The following is a 27411-nucleotide window of genomic DNA, read 5'->3' on the forward strand; positions in this document are numbered from 1 at the left end:
CCTGATTCGGGGCCTGGGGCAGGGCCGCGGGAAGGACAGACCTTGGAACAAGGGGCGGGATCAGGAGGTGTCAGGGGCGGGGCTTGGAGGAGGGACTTTGGGGCAGAGGAGGCGGGGCTAGGAGGGTGTGGCTCCTAGGGGAAGGGGGCGGGGCTGGGAGGAGGAACTTTGGGGTAGAGGAGGTAGGGCTAGGAAGGTGGGACTCCTAGGGGAAGGGGGCGGGGCTGGGAGGAGGGACTTTGGGCAGAGGAGGAGGGGCCAGGAGGGTGGGAATCCTAGGAGAAGAGGGTGGGGCTGGGAAGATCTGGACCAAGGCCTTGAGGATTTTCCGGGAGCAGCGGGCTAGGACGCGGGCTACCAACTCCCAATCTTGTTCCCCATCTCTCACCTCCGCCCTTCCCTTCCCCACTCTGCGTCCCCCTCCATCCTCACCCACCCCGCAATCCCTTCTAGCCCTTTCCCTCACCCTGTCACTGATCTGCTCCCGGGGCCCGTCTCTACCCGCCGTCCGTGTCAGTCTGTCCGCTTGAGCCAGGTTCCCTCGCCCACTCCTCATCGCCCCCACCCCAGGTGTTCTACCAGCGCGCAGACATGGCCATCGGCTCCCTTACCATCAACGAGGAGCGCTCCGAGATTGTGGACTTCTCCGTCCCCTTCGTGGAGACCGGCATCAGCGTCATGGTGGCGCGCAGCAATGGCACAGTGTCCCCCTCGGCCTTCCTCGGTAAGCTGGGGCCCTGGGACAGGGAGCCAGCCCTAGGCAAAGTAGCCTCCCCCAACCGTGTGGGCCCTGGGATCAGAAAACCTGGGTTCCCGGTATCATCGATACTGAACCCCCAATGCAATTCGGTGAAGTGACATCATTTCTGGGCCTCAGTTTCCTAATCTACAAGATGGAAGAAATAATTTCCCTACCCAGAAGACATTTTGTCAAGAGGCTAAAGAAGCTTGAGCTCAGGAGCCTTCTCTTGCACTGCAGCTTCCAAGCGATGCACCTTTTGTTTCCATAAGGTTGAATGATTTGTTCTCAAAGAGAGCCCTCCAAATTGTGCAAGCTTCAGGCCCCACAAAACCCAAGTGTTTTCCTGTACCTAGGTATGAGATGAAGAGAACAAATTAGCACGGTACCAATACCTTGTAAGCACTCAAGTCACCATCAGTGTTTACTGAGCACCTACTATGTGCCAGGTGGTGGGCTTCACACTGGGAACACACTGGCAAAGGAGGAAGACACAAATCCCTGTGCGCTAGGATCTCTCAGCCTTGTGAAGGAGACAGAAGATAAACTTCTCTCTCTCTCTTTTTTTTTTTTTTTTTTTTTTTTTTGAGACAGAGTCTCACTCTGTCACCCAGGCTGGAATGCAGTTGCAGTGGCATGACATTGCAACCTCAACCTCCCTCCTGGGTTTAAGCGATTCTCCTGCCTCAGCCTCTCAAGTAGCTGGGATTACAGGCACGCACCACCACGCCTGGCCAATTTTTGTATTTTTAGTAGAGACGGAGTTTCACCATGGTGGCCAGGTTAGTCTCAAACTCCTGACCTCAGGTGATCCGCCCGCCTCAGCCTCCCAAAGTGCTGGGATTACAGGTGTGAACCACTGAACCTGGACAAGGGTTTTAACAACAGAGATGGTGTGGGGATATATAATCAGATTTAGGTTTTTAAAATATCCAGCTCTGTGTAATCCCAGCTACTCTGGAGGCTGAGGTGTAAGGAAGGCTTGAACCCAGGAGGCAGAGGTTGCAGTGAGCCAAGATGGCACCACTGCACTCCAGCCTGGATGTCAGAGCCAGACTCTATCTCAAAAAAAGAAAAAAGAAAAAAATCCCAGTTTGTGGAAGCAAGTGGCTGGTGGAGATGCTACTGCAAGGCTCATGCCAGAGACAGAGTGGGGGCGTGCAATAGGAAGGTGACAACCGACAGACGCAGGGTGTGGTTAGGGAGCTGCCCGCCAGATGGGCTGGTGGCTTTGGGATGGATAGGGTAGAGGGCCCATTGCTGAGCCAGAGAAGCGTACATCCGCCAAGGGCAACAGTGCTTGTCAGTTTCCACTTGCTCTCTGAAGTGTGAGCAAAGCTCCTGGGAGAGGGGAGGGGCTGGAAGAAGAGCCATCCCTTCCTTTGTGTTTTGTTTTCTGTTTATTTTGCCCAATGGTGTCTCCTGTGGCCTCCTCTTTGCACCAAGGTCTCTGCAGGGCACACTGAGAAGCACCACGTGGGGCCCCTGTTTGCAGGCAGCACACTGCAGGGGAGTGACAAGGTCCTATTTATGCCCCACCAAGTTGCCCAGCAGAGGTGACAGGCGTGTCCCCAGCTGCCGCAGTGACAGTCCAGGGTGCTGACCTTGCTGTGACGGGGCCAGTTCTGGCAGCTCACACTTGGCCCTGGGAAATTGAATCACCTGGTCCTAATCTCAATGAAATGGTGATTTGGGTTTATTGTTGGTGAGCTCCAGGGGCGACACACGGTTATCGAATGTGAGGAGGGGACCCGTGAATGGGAGGTTGTCTAGGACAGCGCAGGTTGTTACCTCTAGCAGGGGCACCTAGGAGACAAGTAAGAGAGGGTGTTGCTGGTTCAGGCACCTGCGAGTTCTCTCTCTCTCTTTTTTTTTTCTTTTTTTGAGACAGAGTCTTGCTCTGTCACCCAGGCTGGAGTGCAGTGGCACGATTTCAGCTCACTGCAGTCTCCACCTCCTGGGTTCAAGCAGTTCTCCTGCTTCAGCCTCCTTAATAGCTGGGACTAGAGGCGTCCACCACGATGCCCAGCTAATTTTGTATTTTTGGTAGAGATGGCATTTCACCATGTTGGCCAGGCTGGTCTTCAACTCCTGACCTTAGGTGATCCTCCCACCTCAGCCTCCCAAAGTGCTGGGATTACAGGCATGAACCACCACGCCCAGACACCTGTGAGTTCTGAGTAGTTAAAGCATGGGTGATTGACAGAGTGATCAGGCCAGAGAGGAGAGTGTGATAAGGCTGAGTGGCAGGGACTTTGTCCTGGGGGTGCTAGGGAGCCCGGGGAGGGCTGTAGGCAGGGGAGGGGCCAGGTTGTCTCTGTGCTGTAGGGGACAGACGGGAGCTCGGGAGGCTGGGGAAATGGTTGGTGGGAGATGAGGCCTGAGCCCTGTTGGCCATGAGAATGGAAAAGAGAGGCCCAAGTAGCATCAGGGGCAGGAGCGTGGGGGTGGAGACTGACAGGCTGTGGCCAGCGAGGGAGAGGAAGGGAGGATGGCACATGGGGTTTGGACCTGTGACTGGGTGGATGGTGGGGCTCCCATCATGGGGAGCATGGGAGCTAGTCTGGGCTCAGCATGGGACATGATGAATGGCCTGGGGGGATGGCTGGGGTAGGTGGAGGCTTGGGCCTGTGACTCAGGAAACATTTAGGAGACAGTTTCTATTTGTGGCTGAAACTACAGAAATGCCTGCGATGGCTCTCTTTGAGAATGGCTGCCTCTTAGGGGTCTGGGTGAGCCATAAGACTATCTCGGAGATGGAGAAGCAGAGATAGGGCCAGAATAGGATGGGGTCAGATCTGGGCTGCACCTTGTTCATCTTCAGGTAGTACCCTAGGTGTTTTTTTTTTTTTTTTTTGTCTTTTTGTTTGTTTGTTTGTTTGTTTGTTTTTTTGTAGAGACAGGGTCTCACTATGTTGGCCAGGCTGGTCTTGAACTCCAGGCGTCAAGTGATCCTCCTGCCTCAGCCTCCCAAAGTTCTGGGAGTACAGGCGGGAGGCACCGCCCCAGCCTGATCCCCTAGTCTTTTGCTTGGCTGAGCCATGATCACACACTCCCTTGTCCCCAGAGCCCTACAGCCCTGCCGTCTGGGTGATGATGTTCGTCATGTGCCTCACTGTGGTCGCCGTCACTGTTTTCATCTTCGAGTACCTCAGTCCTGTTGGCTACAACCGCAGCCTGGCCACGGGCAAGCGTGAGTCCCCCTTTCTCCATCCCCCTGCCTCGGAGCTCCCGAACCAGAGAGAGAGAGAACTACATTTCCCAGCAGCCCCTGGGGGGGGGTGTCAAGCTAGGGCGCCAGATGCCTTGAGGGACACTGGGAATTGTAGTTCTTCCTTTTGCTCCCTTATTGAGAAGGGATTGGGGTCCATGTCCACGTCCTGGCCCCCTGCAGGCCCTGGCGGCTCAACCTTCACCATTGGGAAATCCATCTGGCTGCTTTGGGCCCTGGTGTTCAATAATTCAGTGCCCGTGGAGAACCCCCGGGGAACCACCAGCAAAATCATGGTGCTGGTGTGGGCCTTCTTCGCCGTCATCTTCCTCGCCAGCTACACAGCCAACCTGGCCGCCTTCATGATCCAGGAGGAGTACGTGGATACCGTGTCCGGGCTCAGTGACCGCAAGGTGTGTGTGGGTCCAGGGATGGGCTGGGGCTGGAGGTCACAGAGCTTGGCATGTGGTAGATTAGAGGGGATTCTTGCGGCGGAGGGAGTAGGGGGAGGGTGGGAAGGGATCTCTTAATTCCAGAATGGTAGAATGGAATGTTGTGGATGGAGAAAGAACACGGTTCACGATGAGCTATTTTAAATATTCCTAGGGAAGAGGGTGTCCTTGAATGTTCTAGGGGCAGTTGTGCCAAATGGAATATTCTAGAACCAGTGCTTCTCTCAAACTGTAAGGAAGGATTAATTTTTGAAACTTCTAAGGCCGGGCGCGGTGGCTCACGCCTGTAATCCCAACACTTTGGGAGGCCGAGGTGGGCGGATCACAAGGTGAGGAGATCGAGACCATCCTGGCTGACACGTGAAACCCTGTCTCTTCTAAAAGTACAAAAAATTAGCCGGGAGTGGTGGCGGGCGCCTGTAGTCCCAGCTACTCTGGAGGTTGAGGCAGGAGAATGGCGTGAACCCAGGAGGCGGAGCTTGCAGTGAGCTGAGATCCCACCACTGCACTGCAGCCAGAGCCACAGAGCCAGACTCCGTCTCAAAAAAAATAAAATAAAATAAAATAAAGAAAGAAACTTCTAGTCCATTGCAGACAATGCTTTTGTAAAATTCAACGGAAATGAATTATTAGAAAAGTAAAATAAGGTCTAAAACCAAGACAGACAAAAGTCAAACCTGGCCAGGCATGGTGGCTCACGCCTGTAATCCCAGCACTTTGGGAGGCCGAGGTGGGTAGATCACCTGAGGTCAGGAGTTTGAGACCAGCCTGGCCAACATAGTGAAACCTTGTCTCTACTAAAAATTCAAAAATTAGCCAGGTGTGGAGGTGGGTGCCTGTAGTCCCAGCTACTCAGGAGGCTGAGGCAGGAGAATCGCTTGAGCCGGGGAGGTGGAGGTTGCAGTGAGCCATGATTACACCACTGCACTCTAGCCTGGGTGACAGAGCGAGACTCTGCCTCAAAAAAAGAGCCAAACTCATATTTTTATTTATTAGATTCAACAGACAAATAAGGATCCTGTTAAATCGTTCTAAATGCTCACTCCCTCCATTCCTGTAGCACCTCACTGCAATCACCATTTGTTGAGGGACTGGTGGTTTGCAGAGCACACTTTGAGACTAAAGTGATTAACCAGATGGGTGTCATGACCTATTAGAGGCTTGAGAAATCAGTTTGATGGGTTGCAATAAGCAGTTTTTAATGGAATGGTGTAGAATAGAATAGAATAGAATAGTTGACTGCATCTTATGTAGTAAGTTTGGTTTTACAAAACTTGTTTTAGTTGGCTGGGCGCGGTGGCTCATACCTGTAATCCCAGCACTTTGAGAGGCCAAGGCGGGCGGATCACCTGAGGTCGGGAGTTTGAGACCAGCCTGGCTAACATGGAGAAACCTGTCTCTAATAAAAATACAAAATTAGCTGGGCATGGTGTCGGGCACCTGTAATCCCAGCTACTCGGGAGGCTGAGGCAGGAGAATCGCTTGAACCTGGGAGGTGGAGGTTGCAGTGAGCCGAGATTGCACCATTGCACTCCAGCCTGGCAACAAGAGTGAGACTCAGTTAAAAAAAAAAAAAAAGTGAGGACGGGTGCGGTGGCTCACGCCTCTAATTCCAGCAGTTTGGGAGGCGGAGGCGGGCAGATCATGAGGTCAGAAGATCGAGACCATCCTGGCTAACACGGTGAAACCCAGTCTCTACTAAAAAATACAAAAAATTAGCAGGGCGTGGTGGTGGGCGCCTGTAGTCCCAGCTACTCGGGAGGCTGAGGCAGGAGAATGGCCTGAACCCGGGAGGCGGAGCTTGCAGTGAGCCGAGATCGCACCACTGCACTCCAGCCTGGGCGACAGAGCGAGACTCCTTCTCAATAAATAAATAAATAAATAGTGAATTATTTCTGAACGGATTGGTAAATAGCAACAGCCCCCAGCTCCTGCCATGCCAGTCTCTGCCCCCGGGACCTCCCGCGATTCAGTAAGTGAAGGCTTAACGCCTGGCACATCAGGGGCCTCAGGGAGGCTTCTCATGAACTTTTGGATTACGTGTCTGCAACTGTGTGTGCTGGGTGGGAGTGAAAACGCATTTCCTAAGGTAGTGAGCAAGTGCTGAGAAATACGGAATACTTCTGGGACTGGGGTGTCTGCCAGATAGCGGGTGTCTCTCAGAATGGGGGATTTGTGTGAGGGATGTCCCTGCGGAGGGTGCCCTAATCACTCCCCATTCTGCCCCAGTTCCAGAGGCCCCAGGAGCAGTACCCGCCCCTGAAGTTTGGGACCGTGCCCAACGGGTCCACGGAGAAGAACATCCGCAGCAACTATCCCGACATGCACAGCTACATGGTGCGCTACAACCAGCCCCGCGTAGAGGAAGCGCTCACTCAGCTCAAGGCAGGGTCAGCGCAGACTCGGGCCGGGGTTGGGGGTGGGGCCACTGGGGACCTGAGGATGCTCAAAGATGGCAAGGGGTCCAGGTTCATTCCTTCAGTCCCAGAGGTCAGCCCTGGGTGGGTCAGCTTGGAGGGTGGAGGTCATGGAGGGTGGAAGTGGACTCCTCTTCCCAGGAGTAGGCTCCTTGGGATATTTTCTGGGATGCAGTAGTTCTGGATTCTGGGGTGAGACTGACAGGGCTCAAATCTTTGCTCTTCCTCTTCTTGGCTTTGTGACCTTGGGCAAGTGACTCAGCCTCTCTGAACCTCTGTTTCCTCCTCTGTAAAATGAGGATAACAAGAGTATCCCAACTGTAATGATCATAAGGTTGTTACAAGAATTATACTAGCAAGCCGGGCGTGGTGGCTCACGCCTGTAATCCCAGCACTTTCAGAGGCCAAGGCAGGTGGATCACGAGGTCAGGAGATCTAGACCATCCTGGTCAACATGGTGAAACCCCATCTCTACTAAAAATACAAAAATTAGCTGGGCGTAGTGGCACACGCCTGTAGTCCCAGCTACTCTGGAGGCTGAGGCAGGAGAATCGCTTGAACCTGGGAGTTGGAGGTTGCAGTGAGCCGAGATCATGCCACTGTACTCCACCCTGGCGACAGAGCAAGACTCCATCTCAAAAAAAAAAAAAAAAAAAAAAGGGAATTAAACTAGCTAATCCATTCAGAACATTTATTTATTTATTTAGAACAGTGCCCAGTGCACTGTTTGCTGATATTATCATTAGATGTTTGCTAATATTATCATTATCATTAGACCTGAACTCACTGGAATCAATGCTTGGATTGTGTTTCTTATCTTTTTACATCCCTTTTGCAGATCATAGGGATGAAGTTAAATTCAGAGGCCAGGTTCGGTAGCTCATGCCTATAATCCCAGCACTTTGGGAGATGGAGGTGGGCAGATCACCTGAGGTCAGGAGTTGGAGACCACCTGGCCAACATAGTGAAACCCCGTCTCTACTTAAAATACAAAAATTATGGCCAGGTGTGGTGGCTCACGCCTGTAATCCCAGCACTTTGGCTGGCCGAGGCGGGCGGATCACGAGGTCAGGAGATCGAGACCATCCTGGCTAACACAGTGAAACCCTGTCTCTACTAAAAAAAAAAAAAATACAAAAAATTAGCTGGGCGTGGTGGCAGGCGCCTGTAGTCCCAGCTACTTGGGAGGCTGAGGCAGGAGAATGGCCTGAACCTGGGAGGCAGAGCTTGCCGTGAGCCGAGATCACGCCACTGCACTCCAGCCTGGGTGACAGAGCGAGACTCCATCTCGAGGAAAAAAAAAAAATTAGGCTGGGTGCGGGGACAGGCGCCTGTAATCCCAGCACTTTGGGAGGCCGAGACGGGCAGATCATTTGAGGTCAGGAGTTCGAGAACAGCTTGGCCAACATGGAGAAACCTTGTCTGTACTTAAAATACAAAAATTAGCCGGGCAAGGTGGCGGGCGCCTATAATCTCAGCAGCTTGGGAGGCTGAGGCAGGAGGATCGCTTGAATGTAGGAGGTGGAGGTTGCAGCGAGCTGAGATTGCGCCACTGCACTCCAGCCTGGGCAACAGAGAAAGACTCCATCTCAAAAAGAAAACAAAATTTAAAAAGTTGAGTTGAGGCCCCAAAGTGCAGCCACGATTCCAACAAGGCTGAGCACAGTAACTCTCTCCCTGTCCTGCATTTACTTACTCCTTCCATGTGCACTTTTCTTCTCCTCTACTCTACGTCGGGCAGTGAACAAATAGACCCGATTCCTAGGTGTAGAGGTGGGAAATGAACAATAAACATGCAAACAGAAAAATCAAGATCTTTTCAGAAAGTGATGGTGAGCTAGAGGATGGCTGGGCTGGGATATTTTCACCAGGGTGTTCAGGGCAGGCTTCTCGGAGGAGGTGACATTTGTGCAGAGCCCTGCAGGAGGTGAAAGAGCTAGCCAGGTGGACTTCCGGAAGCAAAGCCTTCAGGTGGAGGAAACAGGGTGTGCAAAGGGCCTGAGGAAGGTGTGGTGTTGGTTTACTGGAGGAACAGCAAGAAGGCCAGTGTGGGTGAAGGGCAAGGAGCTGAGGTGAGACGTAGATGAGGGGAGGATTCTGGGCATGAGGCCAAGGTCAGGGCTGGACTTTATACTAAGGGCAGTGAGAAGCTTTGGGGAGTGAAGACTTTATGTAAGGAAGGGTATGATCTGATTTCTGTTTTTGTTTGTTTGGAGACAGGGTCTCCCTCTGTCACCCAGGCTGGAGTGTAGTAATTCGATCTCAGCTCACTGCAACCTCCCTGTCCCCTGGGTTCAAGCAATTCTCCCACCTCAGCCTCCTGAGTAGCTAGGATTACAGGTGTGCACTACTATGACTGGCTAATTTTTGTATTTTTGGTAGAGACGTGGTTTCGCCCTGTTGGTCAGGCTGGTCTTGAACTACTGACATGAGGGGTTCTGCCTGCCTCAGCCTCCTAAAATTATGGGATTAGAGGCGTGAGCCACCATGCCTGGCTTAAAAAATTTCTAATGCCCGTTGCAGTGGCTCACACCTGTAATCCTAAAGCTTCATGAGGCCAAGGTGAGAGGATCACTTAAGACCAGGAGTTCAAGACCAGCCTGTGAAACATAGTGAGACCCCTTGACTCACAAAAAAAAAAAAGTTTTTTTTTTTTTGTGAGATGGAATCTCGCTCTGTTGCCCAGGTTGGAGTGCAGTGGTGCAATCTCGGCTCACTACAACCACTGCCTCCCCGGTTTAAGCGATGCTCCTGACTCAGCCTCCTAAGGAGCTGGGACTACAGGTGCCCACCACCACACCCGGCTCATTTTTGTATTTTTAGTAGAGACGGGGTTTCGCCACGTTGGTCAGGCTGGTCTGGAACTACTGACCTCAGGTGATCCACCTGCCTCGGCCTCCCAAAGTGTTGGGATTACAGGCGTGAGCCACCGCGCCTGGCTAACAAAATATTTTTAAATTAGCCAGGCGTCATAGTGCGCACTTGTAGTCCCACTTACTTGGGAGGCTAAGGTCGAAGGATCATTGAGCCCAGGGGATGGAGGCTGCAGTGATCTATGATTGCACCACTATACTCTAGCCTGGGTAACAGAGCAAGACCCTGTCTCGAAAAAAAAAAAAAAAGAAAAATTTAAGAGCACCAACTTTATGCCAGGTATAGCTCCTGCACTGGATAACAACAGTTAACAAAATAGGTCAGTTTCCCACATCAGCTAGGAGTGCTTTAACAGACAGAGGTTTCTTTACCTCTCCAATAAGAAGTCCAGGGCTGGCATGATAGCTTAAAAATACCATTAACAATCTGAAATCTGCCTGTAATCCCAGCATTTTGGTAGACTGAGGTGGGCGGCCTGGCCCACATGGTGAAATCCCATCTCTACTAAAAATACAAAAAATTAGCTGGGTGTGGTGGCATGCACCTGTAATCCCAGCTACTCGGGAGGCTGAGGCAGGAGAATCGCTTGAACCTGGGAGACGGAGGTTGTGGTTAGCCGAGATTGTGCCTGCACTCTGGCCTGGACAACAAGAGCAACACTCTGTTTCACACACAAAAAATGGGGCCCAGAACAACACCCCCTTGCCTGAGGCCTAAAGTAGGTATTGAATTTGTAGAATTATAGACAGAGATGTTAACACACAGCACAACGGGAAAAGTAATTTTTTTTTTTTTTTTTTGAGACAGAGTCTCGCTCTGTTGCCCAGGCTGGAGTGCAGTGGCGCGATCTGGGCTCACTGCAAGCTCCGCCTCCTGGGATCACGCCATTCTCCTGCCTCAGCCTCCCCAGTAGCTGGGACTACAGGAGCCCGCCACCACGCCCGGCTAATTTTTTGTATTTTAGTAGAGACGGGGTTTCACTGTGTTAGCCAGGATGGTCTCGATCTCCTGACCTCGTGATCCACCCGCCTTGGCCTCCCAAAGTGCTGGGATTACAGGCGTGAGCCACCGCGCCCAGTGAAAAGTAAATTTTTTACATTGTGCATTCATCCATCCATTCATTACTTTCAAGAAGTACTTACCAAGTACCTTTGATATGTTCGGCTCTGTGCCAGATGTCTAGTTCCCTGGTAACTTGAAGCCTCCCTTCTAATGGAGGGAGGTGGAAAACACACAGCTGTTATAAATATCTACCCCTTAAAGTATATCAGATCTTGAAACATGGAGTTTCTCTCTGGCCGTCTTTCTGTCCAGCTCTGTTTGCTTCCAAGTTGCACCCCATCTTATTCCCTTCTCTCTGGAGGATGGTTTTCTACATCTCCCCATAGGATGCCCCATGGCCTGGGAGTTCCTCACAGCATCCTGGGGATGCTTAACAGCAGTAAGTTTAGAACCAGATGGAGGCCGGGCCCAGAGGCTCACGCTTACAATCCCAGCACTTTGGGAGGCTGAGGCGGGCGGATCACTTAAGGTCAGGAGTTCAAGACCAGCCTGGCCAACTTGGCGAAACCCCATCTCTACTAAAAAGACAAAAATTAGCTAGGTGTGGTGACGCACACCTGTAATCCCAGCTATTCCGTAGGCTGAGGCGAGAGAATTGCTTAAATCCGGGAGGTGGAGGCTGCAGTGAGCCGAGATCGCACCACTGCACTGCACTCCAGCGTGGGCGACAGAGCAAGACTCTGTCGCAAAAAAAAAAAAAGAACCAGATGGTCCTGGGTTCCAATGGGAGCTACACCCCTTACTTGCTCCTGAGCCCCAATTTCCGACTCCCTATTACGGGGGTCAACAATCCCTCCTGCCCATCAAGTGGCTCTGGGAAACGGTTCCGTGTCACAGCCCCACATACTGAGGATATGATTGGTCCAGCTGGGGGGGGAGGGTCAAGTGTCTATGCCAGCATGGACCAATCAGCAGCATGGTGGGGTGGGGCGTGGTCATGTGGTTCGCCCAGCTCGTCTTCCGCATTCAAAGGTGCGAGGACCCTATGGGCAGGAAAAGGCTCACATTTGTCTCTAATCACCCTTGTTTCACCAGCCTCATGCCTTCTCCTCAGCTTTGAAGCTTGATGGGCCCCTCAGCCCTCTTCCCAGGGCCCCCCATCTGGAGAGCCCTCTTGTGCCCGGCACCTGTAGTCTTCCTTCACATTCCCCTGCGTGGGGAATGAAGTTTTTCCTTTCTCAATTCCCTTTTCTCCCTTTCATTAATCAATTTCTTTGCCAACACTTGGTTTTTGTCAAAATGAAGAACTGTCCCTCCCCTTCCTTGATGTCAGTGGTTTGAGGGGTTTCCCTCTGTCTTTTTAGAGCAGTGCTGGGGAACCTCCTGCATCATTTACAATTTTCTAGTAGACACAGTGAAATTTATTTTTATTTTATTTTATTTTATTATTATTATTTTTTGAGACAGAGTCTCGCTCCTGTCGCCCAGGCTGAAGTGCATGGCGCCAATCTCGGCTCACTGCAAGCTCCGCCTCCCAGGTTCACGCGCATTGCTTCTGTCCTGCTCGTGTAGCTGGGACTACAAGCACCCGCCCCTGCACCCGGCTAATTTTTTTTTTTTTTGTATTTTAGTAGAGACGGGGTTTCACCGTGTTAGCCAGGATGGTCTCCATCTCCTGACCTCGTGATCCGCCCGCCTCTGCCTCCCAAAGTACTGGGATTACAGGCCTGAGCTACTGCGCCCGGCCTGAAATTTATTTTATGATTTTTTTTTTTTTTGACATGGAGTCTCATTCTCGCCCAGGCTGGGGTGCAGTGGTGCAATCTTGGCTCACTGCAACCTCCGCCTCCCGGGTTCAAGCAATTCCCCTCCCTCAGCCTTCCGAGTAGCTGGGAGTACAAGTATGTGCCACGATGCGTGGATAAGTTTTTTTTTTTTGTATTTTATTGTATGTATGTATATATATATATTTAGAAGTATGCCTGTCACTTTATTGCTTTCTGTATAATTTTTTTTTTGTATTTTTAATAGAGATGGGGTTTCACCATGTTGGTCAGGCTGGTCTCGAACACCTGACCTCAGGTGATCTGCCCATCTTGGCCTCCCAAAGTGCTGGGATTACAGGTTTGAGCTACTACACCTGGCCTCAAAATTTATTTTATGTACTCCAATAGTTCCAAAACGTTATTTTGACATGCAATCAATATAAAAATTAATAAGATATTTTATGTTTTAATTGGTACTTTTTGGCGGGGGATCCAGTGTATAGCCTCATGGCACATGTCAGTTCGAACTCAGTGTATTTCAAGAGCTCAATAACTACATCTGGCTAGTGGCTGTCATAACAGACTGTAGAACTAAAACTGTATTTTTAAAATATTTTCTGTTATTTTTCTTCCCTCCTTGCCTTCTTCTCCTCTTGTTCCTTTCTTCCTCTTCCTCCTTCTCTTCTTTCTCTCACTTGTACTTTTTTCCCTTTGTCATCTCTCCTTTGCTTCCCTTCACCCTGATGTCATTCAGGGTCTTCATGCCCTGGATCTAGATGACGTTGGCTCCAACCCCTCTTCCTGAGAATTCTGCAAATTCCTAGGCTTCTCGCGGTCACCCTGGCTTCTAGCTCCTTTTTGCAGGATTTAATTCACTTTCTGGACCATCTCACTGGCCACAGTTTGTCTTCCCAGTTCCAGGGCCTATTTACCAGAATTGGAACCCACCCCTCCCTTAACCCTCACATAAACCCCCACTGGCGGTAAGCGGGGCTGTGGACTGAAGACTGGGAACAGCACTGTCCCGTAGAATGAATGCGGCATGCGTTGAAGTGTAATTCTAAGTTTTTAGTGGCCACATAAAAAGACCTAAAAAGAAGCAGGTGGCCGGGCACGGTGGCTCACGCCTGTAATCCCAGCACTTTGTGAGGCCGAGGCGGGAATATCACCTGAGGTCAGGAGTTCAAGACCAGCTTGGCCAACATGGTGAAACCCTGTCTCTACTAAAAATACAAAAATTAGCCCTGCTGTGGTGGCGCGTGCCTATAATCCCAGCTAATCAGGAGGCTGAGGCAGGAGAATTGCTTGAACCCAGGAGGCAGAGGTTGATTAGTGTGCCGTGATCACACCACTGCACTCCAGCCTGAGTGACAGAGTAAGACTCAGTCTCAAAAAAAAAAAAAGAAGAAGAAGAAGCAGGTGAAGCCGGGCTAGGTGGCTCACACCTGTAATCCCAGTACTTTGGGAGGCCAAGGCAGGTGGATCACTTGAGGTCAGGAGTTCGAGACCAGCCTGACCAATACGGTGAAACCCGGTCTCTACTAAAAATACAAAAATTAGCTGGGCATGGTGGCGGGTGCTTGTAATCCCAGCTACTCGGGAGGCTGAAGCAGGAGAATTGCTTGAACCCAGTAGGCGGAGGTTGTAATGAGCAGAGATCGGGCCACTGCACTCCAGCCTGGGCGACAAAACGAGACTTCGTCTCAACAACAACAATAAAAAGTCGGTGCAATTACTTTTTTTTTTTTGAGATGGAGTCTCGATCTGTTGCCCAGGTGAAACCATGTTAGCCAGGACGGTCTCCATCTCCTGATCTCGTGATCTGCCTGCCTCGGCCTCCCAAAGTGCTGGGATTACAGGCGTGAGCCACCGCGCCTGGCCGGAAATTACTTTTAATGATATATTTTACCTATGTCCAAAATATTATTTTGACACGTAATCAGTATAAACATGGTTGAGACCATTTGCATAATTTTTTTTCCCCACATGCTGTCTTTGAAATCAGTGGCATTTTACACTCACAATACATCTCGGTTCAGAGTGGCCACATTTCAGGTGATCCATAGCCCTAGTGGCGTGTCACTGCCACACTGGACCACCCAGGTCAACATCACCCAAATGCAAAAAGTTTCCTAGTGAACGAAATGAATAGAAAACATAAAAGGGTGCTGGCCGCGCCCCAGGACCCTGGGACTTTTTCCGTTCCTTACTCACAGCATTCTCCCCAGCCAGCCTGCTGACTCATCCCTCCCTCTTCCCGCTTCTTCCGTTTTATTCCTCCCCAGCCCTTCCCTCCAGGAAGGACCCTGAGAATTCCAGATTCTCTCTCTCTCTCTCTCTCTCTCTCTCTCTCTCTCTCTCTCAGGCAAAGCAGGGTGCCTTTCCAGGCTGCCACCTCCCACCCCTACTTCACTTGTACCTTCCTCAGAAGGCAGGGATGGCTGCAAACAGAATCACTTTCCTCTTTTACCCCTTCAGGGATACCTCACACTGCCAGCTTACTCAGTCCTTGCAGTTGGAGAGCAAGAATTCAGAGACTCTCAGTGGGGAGCGGGGGAAATCCCACGAGATGGAGTCTCGCTCTGTCGCCCAGGCTGGAGTGCAGTGATGCAGTCTCAGCTCACTGCAACCTCTGCTTCCCGGGTTCAAGCGATTCTCCTGCCTCAGCCTCCTGAGTATCTGGGATTACAGGCATATACCACCACCCCCAGCTAATTTTTGTATTTTTCTTAGACATGGGATTTCACCATGTTGGCCAGGCTGGTCTTGAACTCCTAACCTTAAGTGATCCACCTGCTTCGGCCTCCCAAAGTGCTGGGATTACAGGTGTCAGCCACCATACCCAGCTGATGCCACTTTCTGAATCTACTTGGTTCCCAAGTTTTGGATAGCAAGTGGTGAGAATGTGACTAGCAAGAGAGACCAGCCCCATCTCTCAAAATGAACCTAAATCTGTCCCCGCCTTGAGTTCAGAGAAAGCAGGATACCTGTATTTTTTTTCCCCATACAAATGTCAGCCACATCACCAGCCTTTAAGAAGTAAAAATAGCTGAGACCTCATCCCGTGTCTTTTATAGATATTTTTCATCTTTTTTTTTTATTGAGATACATACATAGATACAGTGAGGTACAGTGAGGCACAAAAAGCATGTAATTCATTATTTATACATTCATAGAAAACCATGTGACCAGGTCCAGACTGAGATATTTCCCAGCTTCTCATAAAGCTTCTCCTGCCCCTCCAGTCGCCATAGAATATCACATAATTAGTTTCGCCTGATTTCGAACATCCTCTAAACGGAGTCAAACAGTGCATACAATACCTTTCTGTCTGGCTTATTTTCCTTAATGTTATCACCAGATTGTTCCTTCATTGCTGAATATCATTGAGTATACAATTATATAAATGTACCATAATTCTTTCATTCTACTGCTGGTGGACATTCAGGTTATTGCCAGTATTTGGTCATTATGAACATTCTGTTTTTTTTTTTTTTGAGACAGAGTCTCTCTCTGTCGCCCAGGCTGGAGTGCAGTGGCGTAATCTCGGCTCACTGCAAGCTCCGCCTCCCGGGTTCGAGCGATTCTTCTGCCTCAGCCTCCCCAGTAGCTGGGATTACAGGCACCCGCCACCACGCCCAGGTAATTTTTGTATTTTTAGCAGAGATGGGTTTTCGCTACGTTGGCCAGGCTGGTCTCGAACTCCTGACCTCAGGTGATCTGCCTGCCACAGCCTCCCAAAGTGCTTGGATTACAGGCATGAGCCACCACGCCCGGCCCAAGTTCCCCTTTTTATAAGGACACTAGTCATACTGGACTAGAACCCAACCTAATGATCTCATTTTAACTGGATTCCCTCTGTAGAGGCCCTGTCTACAAATAAGGTCGCATTCTGAAGTACCGGAGGCTAGGACTTCAATTTGTGAATTTGGGGGAGGGAACACAACTAAACCCTTAAGATCGCATAAAAATCTTAGGTGGGTATTATTGGAAACATGAGGAACAGCAAGCTTCCTGCATCTGCTAAGTGGCAGAACTAGGACTTGAACCCTGACAGCCCAGTTCTACAGCCCAGGTTCTCACCACTAGGCTATATTGCCTCACATGTGTCCTGAGCAACCCAGAATCACTCCTTTTGTCCCCTCCCTGGAAGCTCCATGATTCACAAAGGACACCCCTGTGTTTCTCATTGTCACCTCTTGCTCTGATTTCCTGCTTCTGCTGAATTCTTTTTCCCCAGTATCCCTTGTTACTTTTTTTTTTTTTCTAATTTTTAGTTCTATATTTATCAGAGTTCTCCATCCACATAGTTTGGAGAGTCAAATACAAGAATTTTAGTTTAGTTTAGTTTGGTTTTGGAGTCAAGGTCGCACTCTGTCACCCAGGCTGGAGTGCAGTGGCACAATCATAGCTCACTGCGGCCTCAAGCTCCTGGGCTCAAGCGATCCTCCCGCCTCAGCCTCTCAAGCAGCTGGGACTCCAGGTGTGCACCCCCACATCTGATTTATTTTATTTTATTTTATTGACATGGAGTCTTGCTTTGTCACCCAGGCTGGAGTGCAGTGGTGCAATCTTGGCTCACTGCAACCTCTGCCTCCTGGGTTCAAGCGATTCTCCTGCCTCAGCCTCCTGAGTAGGTGGGATTACAGGAGCTGCCACCACGCCCAGCTAACTTTTGTATTTTCAGTAGACACACGGTTTCGCCATGTTGGCCAGGCTGGTCTCAAACTCCTGACCTTAGGTAATCTGACCACCTTGGCCTCCCAAAGTGCTGGGAATACAGACACGAGCCACCAGGCCCGGCCTAATTTTAATTTTTAAATTTGTGTGTGTGTGTGTGTGTGTGTGTGTGTGTGTGTGTGTGTGTAGAGACGAGGTTCTCACTATGTTGCTTAGGCTGATCTTGAACTCCTGGGCTCAAGTGATCCTCCTGCCTCAGCCTCCCAAAGCACCAGGATTACAGGCACGAGCCACCGTGCCTGGCAAGAATTTTCTCTTTAAGGAAAAAAATGGCACCCTCCATTTCTCTCACCCCAAAAGAATCTACCTTCACTTCGTTTATTGTGTCATTTTGTGATTTATCTCCCTATCTCTAAATACCATGTTTGTATGACTACCTCTTGATTTTTCAATTTTAGGCATTTTCCATCCGCTTCTCACTATGGAGGACATACTCATACTCTTATTTAAATCAATTCAACCTCCCACATTGTGACTCTGACTAGATGAATATTCAGTGTTTACATGTTATGACTATGTAAATGCTCTCACAGCTGCCACAGTAGTAAACCATGATTACTTTCCTCTCCTACACAATTCTTTGTTTTTCTTTCTTCTTTTTTTTCTTGAGACAGGGTCTCAATATGTCGCCCAGGCTGGAGTGCAGTGGCATGATCTCGGCTTACAGCAATCTCCGCCTTCCAGGTTCAAGTGATTCTCCTGCCTCAGCCTCCCGATTAGCTGGGACTACAGGCGTATGCCACTGCACCCAGCTAATTTTGGTATTTTTAGTAGAGGTGGGGTTTCACCATGCTGACCAGGCTGGTCTCAAACTCCTGACCTCAAGTGATCGGCCTGCCTCACCTCCCAAAGTGCTGGGATTACAGGCATGAGCCATATTTGCCCAGCCAAGATGGGGTTTCACCATGTTGGCCAGGCTGGTCTCAAACTCCTGAGCTCAAGGGATCTGCCCACCTCAGGCTCCCAGTGTTGGGATTACAGGTGTGAGCCACCATGCCTGGTCTATTTTTCTTTTTCTTTCTTTTGTTTTTTTGAGACGGAGTCTCGCTCTGTCTCCCAGGCTGTAGCACAGTGGCATGATCTCCGCTCACTGCAAGCTCCACCTCCCGGGCTCAGGCCATTCTCTTGCCTCAGCCTCCAGAGTAGCTGGGACTACAGGCACCTGCCACCATGCCCGGACAATTTTTGTATTTTTAGTGGAGACGTGGTTTCACCGTGTTAGCCAGGATGGTCTCGATCTCCTGACCTCGTGATCCGCCCGCCTTGGCCTCCCAAAATGCTGGGATTATAGGCGTGAGCCACTGTGCCCGGCTGCCTGGTCTATTTTTCTTGAGTTAGTAACTGTCTTTTTGTCTTTTTTCATTTTCTTTCTTTTTTCAGTTGCTTCATGGCTGAGTTTTCTTTGTGGTTAACTAATTCAAACCCAAATTATCTGTTAACTGTCTAAATCTCTTAATATGTTCAGAAGTATCTTAATATACTTAATATGTTAGAAGTATCAGACACTCTGTTAATTTCTTTTTTTTTTTTTTGAGACAGGGTCTCACTCTGTCACCCAGGCTGGAGCACAGTGGCACGATCTCGGCTAACTGCAGCCTCTGCCTCCTGGGTTCAAGCAATTCTCATGCCTCAGCCTCCCAAATAGCTGGGATTACAGTTATGCAGCACCACGCCCAGCTAATTTTTATATTTTTTTGTAGAGTGGGGTTTCGCCATATTGAACAGGTTGGTCTCAAATTCCTGGCCTCAAGTGATCTGCCTACCTCAGCCTCCCAAGAGCTGGGATTACAGGTGTGAGCCACTGTGCCTGGCCTTGTCAATTTCATCTTATTGAAGAAGTTGCTCTTGTGGCCTTATAGCCTGCTCCAGCCTGGGGCACAGCCGCCATCTTGGGATCACATTTCACCTTCGTCCCTTCATCTCTGGTTTGGATCCTGTTGTAGCACAAATTCTAACTCTTTCTGAGTTTTGCTTCCTTGTTCTTTTGAGCTTCCTGACAGAGGCACATAGCGGGTATATTTCTGGAGACATCGCAAATCTGAAAAGTCTTTTTTCTGTCCTTGTACTTGATGGACAGTCTGGCTGGGTATAGAATTCTGGATTAGAGCTCATTTTCCTTCAGAATTTGGAAGAGTCACTCTATTGTTTTCTAATATCCAGTGCTACTATAGAGAAATCCAAGGTCATTCTTATTCCTATGCCTTTGTATGTAACCTGTTGTTTCTTTTCCTTGTCCTTGGTGGACTGACATTTATCAGTGACATGCCTTGATCTGGTTTTTTTGTTTTTGTTTTTAGACAGAGTTTCACTCTTGTTGCCAAGGCTGGAGTGCAATGGGGTGATCTCGGCTCACTGCAACCTCTGCCTCCTAGGTACAAGCAATTCTCCTGTCTCAGCCTCCCAAGTAGCTCCAATTACAAGCATGTGGCACCATGCCCAGTTAATTTCTTTGTATTTAGTAGAGACAGGGTTTCACCATGTTAGTCAGGCTGGTTGCAAACTTCTGACCTCAGGTGATCCACCCACCCCAGCCTCCCAAAGTGCTGGGATTATAGGTGTGTGCCACTGTGCCCGGCCTGTTTTCCTTTCTTTTCTCTTTCTTTTCTTTTCTTTCTTTCTTTTTTTTTTTTTTTTGAGACAGGTTCTCACTATGTTTTCCAGGCTGGTCTTGAACTCCTGGGCTCAAGCAATCCTCCTGCCTTGGCTTCCCAAAATGCTGGGATTACAGGCGTGAGCTGCTGCATGTGGCCATTGATCTGTTTTCATTGCTGGGTCTTGCAATTGTATCTTCATGTCATTTGTTCTGAGAAAATTTCTTGAATTTTCTTAAATTCTTTTATGTACAATATCTCCCTCTCCTTCATTTCTCTGTTTGTTTATTTATTTATTTATCTATTTATTTATGTTTAGAGACAGGGTCTCACTCTGGAGTGCAGTGAGGCAATCATAGCTCACGGCAGCCTTGGGGGGTCAGCCTGTTGGTCAGGCTGGTCTTGAACTCCTGACCTCAAATGATCCACCCACCTTGGCCTCCCAAAGTGCTGGGATTACAGGTGTGAGCCACCACGCCTAATTAAAGGCCAGGCGCAGTGGCTCACACCTGTAATCCCAGCACTTTGGGAGGACGAAGAGGGTGGATTGCCTGAGGTCAGGAGTTCGAGACCAGCCTGACCAACATGGTGAAACCCCATCACTACTAAAAATACAAAAATTAGCCGGGTGTGGTGGCAGGCACCTGTAATCCCAGCTACTCAGGAGGCTGAGGCAGAATCGCTTGAACCTGGGAGGTGGAGGTTGCAGTGAGCTGAGACCAGGACATTACACTCCAGCCTGGCAATGAGAGCAAAACTCTATCTCAAAAATAAAAAATAAAACATAAATAAATAAATAAATAAAATTTAAATGCAAATAGCCATATGTGGCAAGCTAGTGGTTGCCATAGAGGACAGCACTAGAAAATTCCATCTTTACAGTGAGGCACAAGGGAGAGGCAGCTCCCAGGGCTCTGGCCAGCTGGCCGGCCAAACGTGGGCTTACCCTACCGCTGCGGGCAAGCAACGCCGCAGGGGGAGAAAGGAAATGCACGTCCTAAAAGGAAATAGAGAAACACAGCTTCTCCTCCCAGCCAGTTCTTGGTGCCCATTCCATGAGAGATGTCCAATTTCTCACTCACTCAAGAGGGGCAAAAAAGGAAATACCGAGGCCCCTTGCCCTAATGTAAGCATTAGTTTTTATTTCTTTTGGATCAATTAAAATATGGATGAATTCACACTCACACATTGCAGACTAACAGTACACGCTGTTCTCATCTTGCCTCTTTCCACGGAGAAAGCCCTTTTGGCATCTTTTCTGTGTTAATGGAATCCTACTTCTCAGCTCCAGTGTCTGGGCCATGGAAGGCCTCCCTTGGACCAGTCTGAATTTACTCATTTGGCCACTTCTTTTCTTTTCTTTTGAGATGCAGTCTCGCTCTGTCACCCAGGCTGGAGTGCAGTGGTGTGATCTCCGCTCACTGCAACCTCCACCTCCTGGGTTCAAGAGGTCCTCCTGCCTCAGCCTCCCGAGTAGCTGGAATTACAGGCGCACGCCACCACACCCAGCTAGTTTTTAAATTTTTAATAGAGATTAGGTTTCACCATGTTGGCCAGTCTGGTCTTGAACTTCTGACCTCAGGTGATCCGCCCACCTCAGCCCCCCGAAGTGTTCCTAGGATTACAGGCGTGAGCACCATGCCCCACCCACTTCTTTTCTTTTGAACTTCTTTTTTAAAAAAATTTTAATTGTATTTTTTTTGTACAGATGGTCTCACTATGTTGCCCAGGATGGTCTCAAACTCCTGGCCTCAAGTGATCCTCCCACCTTGGCCTCCCAAAGTGATGGGATGACAGGCTTGAGTGACCACACCGGACCTGAACTTCTTTGTTAAATTTATTCCTAAATATTTTATTTTATTTTTATTTCTATTTTTTTGCCGGTCTCAAACTCCTGAACTCAAGGGATCTGCTGGCCTCGGCCTCCCAACGTGCTGGGATTATAGGCATATAAGCCACCACACCCGGCCTGGAATTCTTTTAATTTCATTTTAATTGTTCACTGCTAGTATACAGGAATATAATTTATTTTGTATATTTTATAATTTATTTCGTATATTGCTCTTGTCTCATCAACCTTGTTAAACTTCTATTAGCCGTAATAATTTTTTTTTTTTTTTTTGAGATGGAGTCTCGCTCTGTCACCCAGGCTGGAGTGCAGTGGCGCGATCTCAGCTCACTGCAAGCTCCGCCTTCTGGGTTCATGCCATTCTCCTGCCTCAGCCTCCCAAGTAGCTGGGACTACAGGCGCCCGCCACCACGCCCGGCTAATTTTTTTTTTGTATTTTAGTAGAGACGGGGTTTCACCATGTTAGCCAGGATGGTCTCGATCTCCTGACCTCGTGATCTGCCCGTCTCAGCTTCCCAAAGTGCTGGGATTACAGGCGTGAGCCACCACGCCCGGCCAGCCGTAATAATTTTTATTGTGGATCCTTTGGGATTTTCTATATACAATTCTATTAATTTGCTAGGGCAGCCATAACAAAATACCATAGACTGAGTGGCTTACACAACAGAAATGTATCGCCCCACTGTTGTAGAGGCTAGAAGGTCAAAATCGGATGACTTCTTTCGAGGGCTGTGGGAGGACCTGTTCCAGACCCTCCTCCTTGGCTTGTAAAAAGCTGCCTTCTTCCTCTGTCTCTTCACCTTGTCTTCCCTTTAAGTGTCCATTCAGCCACTTCTTTTTTTGTTTTGTTTTGGAGACGCAGTCTAGCTCTGTTGCCCAGGCACCATCTCAGCTCACTGCAAACTCCTCCTCCCAGGTTTAAACAGTTCTCCTGCCTCAGCCTCCTGAGTAGCTGAGATTACAGGCGTGTGCCACCACACCCGGCTAATTTTTGTATTTTTAGTAGAGACGGGGTTTTGCCATGTTGGCCAGGCTGGTCATGAACTTCTGACCTCAGGTCAGCAATCCTAGGTTCAGCAATTCTCCTGCCTCAGCCTCCCGAGTAGCTGAGATTATAGGCACCTGCCACCACACCGGGCTAATTTTTGTATTTTTAATAGAGATGGGGTTTCGCCATGTTGGCCAAGCTGGTCATGAACTCCTGACCTCAGGAGATTCGCCCCCGGCAGCCTCCCAAAGTGCTGGGATTAGAAGTGTAAGCCACCACGCCCAGCTGTTCAGCCATTTCTTATTAAGCACCTAGTGTGTGCTAGGCACTGTTCTAGACCCTGTGGATACACTGGTGAATCAGACGGGCAAAGTCCCTGCCTCATGGAACTTAAATTCCAGTGAAGGGAGACATACAATGCACGGAATAAATGAGAACATTCTATAGTGCATTCCAAGGGGATACATGCTATGGGTAAAAATAGAGCAGGGTGAATGCATTTGGGAAACTGGGGCAGGAGGCTGGAGGTTGCAGTATCAAATGGGGTGCTCAGGAAGGTGTCTTTGGAGCAAACACCTGATGGAGGTTGTAACTGCCCAGTGGGTTCACCTTGCCTGCTGCCTAGACAGAGGCGATTTATCAAGACAGGGGGGATTGCAATGGAGAAAGAGTAATTCACGCAGAGCCGGCTGTGCGGGAGACTCCGTTTTATTATTACTCACATCAGTCTCCCTGAGCATTTGGGGATCAGAGTTTTGAAAAGATCATTTGGTGGGCAGGGGCTTGGGAAGTGGGGAGGGCCGATTGCTCAGGTTGGAGATGGAATCACAGGGGGTCGAAGTGAGGTTTTCTTGCTGTTTTCTGTTCCTGGGTAGGATGGTAGAACTGGTTAAGCCAGATTACCAGTCTGGATAGTGTCAGCTCATCCATCCAGTGTAGGGTCTGTAGAATATCTCAAGCACTCGGGAGGCGGAGCTTGCAGTGAGCTGAGATCCGGCCACTGCACTCCAGCCCAGGCGACAGGGCGAGACTCCGTCTCAAAAAAAAAAAAAAAAAAAATATCTCAAGCACTCATCTCAGGTTTTACAATAGTGATGTTATCCCCAGGAGCAATCTGGGGAACCAGAGGCTGCATGACCCCTAAATTTAATGTCTAATCTTGTAGCTAATTTGTTACTCCTGCAAAGATAGACTGGTCCTCAGGCAAGAAGGGGTCTTTTCAGGAAAGAGCTATTACCGATTTTGTTTCAGAGTCAACCCATGAACGAAATTCCTTCCCAAAGTTAGTTTCGCCTATGCCCAGGAATAAGCACGGACAGCTTAAGGGCCAGAAGCAAGATGGAGTCGGTTAGGTCTGACTGCCTTCACTGTCATTCATAATTTTGCAAAGGTGGTTTCAAGGTAAGAGAGTGAGTCAGGCAGCTACCTGGGAGAAGAATGTTCCAGCAGGCAGAACAGTCAGTGCAAAGGCCCTGGGGCGGGAGCGAGCTGGAGAGGTCCAGGTGCATCTCCCAGGCCAGAATGAGGGGGGCTTGGCAGATGAGGGCAGACGGGTAAGGAGGAATGGGGGGTGTCAGGTGCCACAGGGCCTCGAAACTCAAGGTGATCCAAGTCACTCTGAGTGACGAGGGGAGCCAACGGAGGGTGGTGAGCTGAAAAGGGACAGCACTGACTCAAATGTTAAGATCCCTCTGATGATGGAGTAGGAACGAACAAGAAAGAAAGGACGGATGCAGGGAATTTTAATTTTTCCCAAACCTACACCCAAACAAAGGCTGTAGGAAATGGCTGAGGTCTTTTGTTTTGTTTTGAGACAGGGTCTCCCTCTGTCACCCAGGTTGGAATGCATGGCACAATCATAGCTCACTGTAACCTCAACCTTCTGCCCTCAAGCAATCCTCCCACCTCAGCCTCCCAAGTAGTTGAGACGACAGGCGTGTACCACCAAACCTGGTTAATTTTTAAAGTTTTTGTAGAGACAGGGTCTCCCTTTGTTGTCCAAGCTGGTCTTGAACTCCTGGACTCAAGCAGTCCTCCTGCCTCAGCCTCCCAAAGTGCTGGGATGACAGGCATGAGCCAGAGCCCCTGGGATGGCTGAGTTTGAATAGATATTTAGGGACCATGAGGGGGTGGTGGGGTGGATGTGAGAGGGGAGGGAGACAGTATATCCCAGAACAACTGAGCAAACAATTGAAAGGGAATGCTGTTAAAGCTCCTCTTTCTGAAATCTCTCAAATATTTCCACCCCTGGAAGCCTTGACTTTTAGCTTTCTCCAAAATACAACTTGAGTCTCTCCTTCCACTCCCCATTGTCCGCTAAGGACCCCTGGAGACACTCCTTCCATCTTATCCCAGTCCCAGCCCCTCCATCCCTCCCCTTCAGCCTAACTCTAGAAACTTCACGTGTTCTTTCCGCTTAAACATCAATAGCAATTCACCTTTCACCACCAAAGGCATCTTCCTAAACTAAGAGAAACATAGGGAAAAATTACAGTTTGCCTACGAGGTAGTAGTGCCTGCAGGCAGTGGCTGTATTTTTCTCACCTATACTTATGTTTCCAGATGTCATCTGGGAACTCCCTGTTAGGATCTATATAAAATTAATTCAAACCCCATTCTACAACAGTGGGATGATGAATGTCCTCCCCAGGTTTCTACTAATTCTCCAGAGCTTCACATTCTCCACCCCCGAGTCTTTGCTTCATCTAGAGAGACATTCACTTTGGGGAATCCACTTCCTGTCTGTTTCCCCACTTAGCACATATGGACTAATTCAGTCCTTTCCCCTAATTTCTATGCAACCAACCACACACACACACACAGCATTTATATGTGAGCCTGTGAGTGTGTGGACAGGACTTTTCTGAAGGTTTTTGGGGACACAGGAGGACTTAAATCAATAGACAGGCTCACCACTCAAAACTGGAGGTTAAGTATTCCCTGGAAGATCCTTTGGTTTCTCTTCAACTCAGCATCCAGCCATGCTTTTTTTTTTTTTTTTTTGAGATGGAGTCTTGCTCTGTCACCCAGGCTGCAGTGCAATGGCTTGATCTTGGTTTACTGCAACGTCTGCTGCCGGGGTTCCAATGATTCTCCTGCCTCACCCTCCCGAGTAGCTGGGATTACAGGCGTGCACCACCATGCCCAGCGAATTTTTGTGTTTTTAGTAGAGATGGGGTTTCAGCATCTTGGCCAGGCTGGTCATGAACTCCTGGCCTTGTGATCCACCTGTCTCAGCCTCCTAAAGTACTGGGATTACAGGCATGAGCCACTGCCCTTGGCCCTAGCTTGTCTTATCTGTCTTTATCTTTATCTATTGTCTTTATCTATCTATCTTGGCTTCCCAGAACTGTGCTGTACAATACTTACTTCCATTTAAATTAATGAAATTACATAAAACGTGGCCAGGAGCTGAGGCTCACACCTGTAATCCCAATACTTTGGAAGACCGAAGCGGGCAGATCACCTGAGGTCAGGAGTTCGAGATCAGCCTGGCCAACATGGCAAAACCCTCTCTCCACTCAAAGTACAAAAATTAGCCGGGCATGGTGGTGCACGCCTGCAGTCCCAGCTACTTGGAAGGCTGAGGCAGGAGAATCACTTGAGCCCGGGAGGCAGAAGTTGCAGTGAGCCAAGATTGTACCACTGCACTCCAGCTGGGTGACAGAGCAAGACTCTGTCTCAAAAAAAAAAAAATTCCACCCCTTTGTCACACTGGTCACATTTCAGGTGCTAGAGAGCCATATGTGGCTCTTGGCTGTCATGCTGGACAGCGAAGAGGGAACATTCCATCATCAGAGCACGTTCTTTTGGATAATGCTGGACTCGGGAAGGAGAGGTACCTCCCTCTAAGAACTAGTCTAATGTCTGCAGTTAAGATGACCAAAATTTTACCCCACAACAAATATCATTAAGTCAATAAATATGAAATTATATTCTTTTTTTTTTTTTCTTTTAGACAGGGTCTCACTCTGTCACCCAGGCTAGAGTACAGTGGTGTAATCTCAGCTCACTGCAACTTCTGCCTCCCTAGTTCAAGCAATTATTCTGCCTCAGCCTCCTGGGTAGCAGGGACTATAGGTGCCCGCCACTGCGCCCAGCCTAATTTTGTTTTGTTTTTTTTTTTTTTGAGACGGAGGTTTGATCTTGTGCCCAAGGTGGAGTGGAGTGGCGGGATCTCTGCTCACTGCAAGCTCTGCCTCCCGGGTTTACACCATTCTCCTGCCTCAGCCTCCCGAGTAGCTGGGACTACAGGTGCCTGCCACCTCGCCCAGCTAGTTTTTTGTATTTTTTAGTAGAGACGGGGTTTCACCGTGTTAGCCAGGATGGTCTCGATCTCCTGACCTTGTGATCCGCCCATCTTGGCCTCCCAAAGTGCTGGGATTACAGACTTGAGCCACCGCGCCCGGCCAATTTTTGTATTTTTAATAGAGACGGGGTTTCACCATGTTGGCCAGGCTGGTGTGGAACTCCTGACCTCATTATGATCCGCCCGCCTTGGCCTCCCAAAGTGCTGGGATTATAGGTGTGAGTCACTGTGCCCGGCCAATATGAACTCATATTTTATATAGGATTCTGGGAGTAATTTTTTTGTTCGTTTTTTTGTTTTTAGAGACAGGGTATCCCTCTGTTACCTAGGCTGGGGTGCAGTGGTGTCATCATAGCTCAAGGCAGCTTCAGACTCCTGGGCTCAAGGGATCCTCCTGCCTCAGCCTCCTGAGTAACTGGGAATATAGGTGCATCACCACACCTGGCTAATTTTTTTTTTTTTTTTTTTTTTTT

General features: G+C 49.3%; 1 protein-coding gene across 1 annotated transcript in view; it reads left to right on the forward strand.

The window, feature by feature from the left end:
* GRIN2D (glutamate ionotropic receptor NMDA type subunit 2D) overlaps window positions 1-27411 on the forward strand; it is a 50342-nt gene that overhangs the window by 15164 nt on the left and 7767 nt on the right. Inside the window, exons 4-7 of the mRNA XM_017863625.1 lie at window positions 486-724; window positions 3807-3932; window positions 4134-4363; window positions 6632-6792. Coding sequence (XP_017719114.1) covers window positions 486-724; window positions 3807-3932; window positions 4134-4363; window positions 6632-6792 — 756 coding nt within the window. The remainder of the gene's footprint in view (window positions 1-485; window positions 725-3806; window positions 3933-4133; window positions 4364-6631; window positions 6793-27411) is intronic.

This window comes from Rhinopithecus bieti, unplaced genomic scaffold (assembly GCF_001698545.2).
Source record: "Rhinopithecus bieti isolate Rb0 unplaced genomic scaffold, ASM169854v2 scaffold_70550, whole genome shotgun sequence".
Classification (NCBI taxonomy): Eukaryota; Metazoa; Chordata; class Mammalia; order Primates; family Cercopithecidae; genus Rhinopithecus; species Rhinopithecus bieti.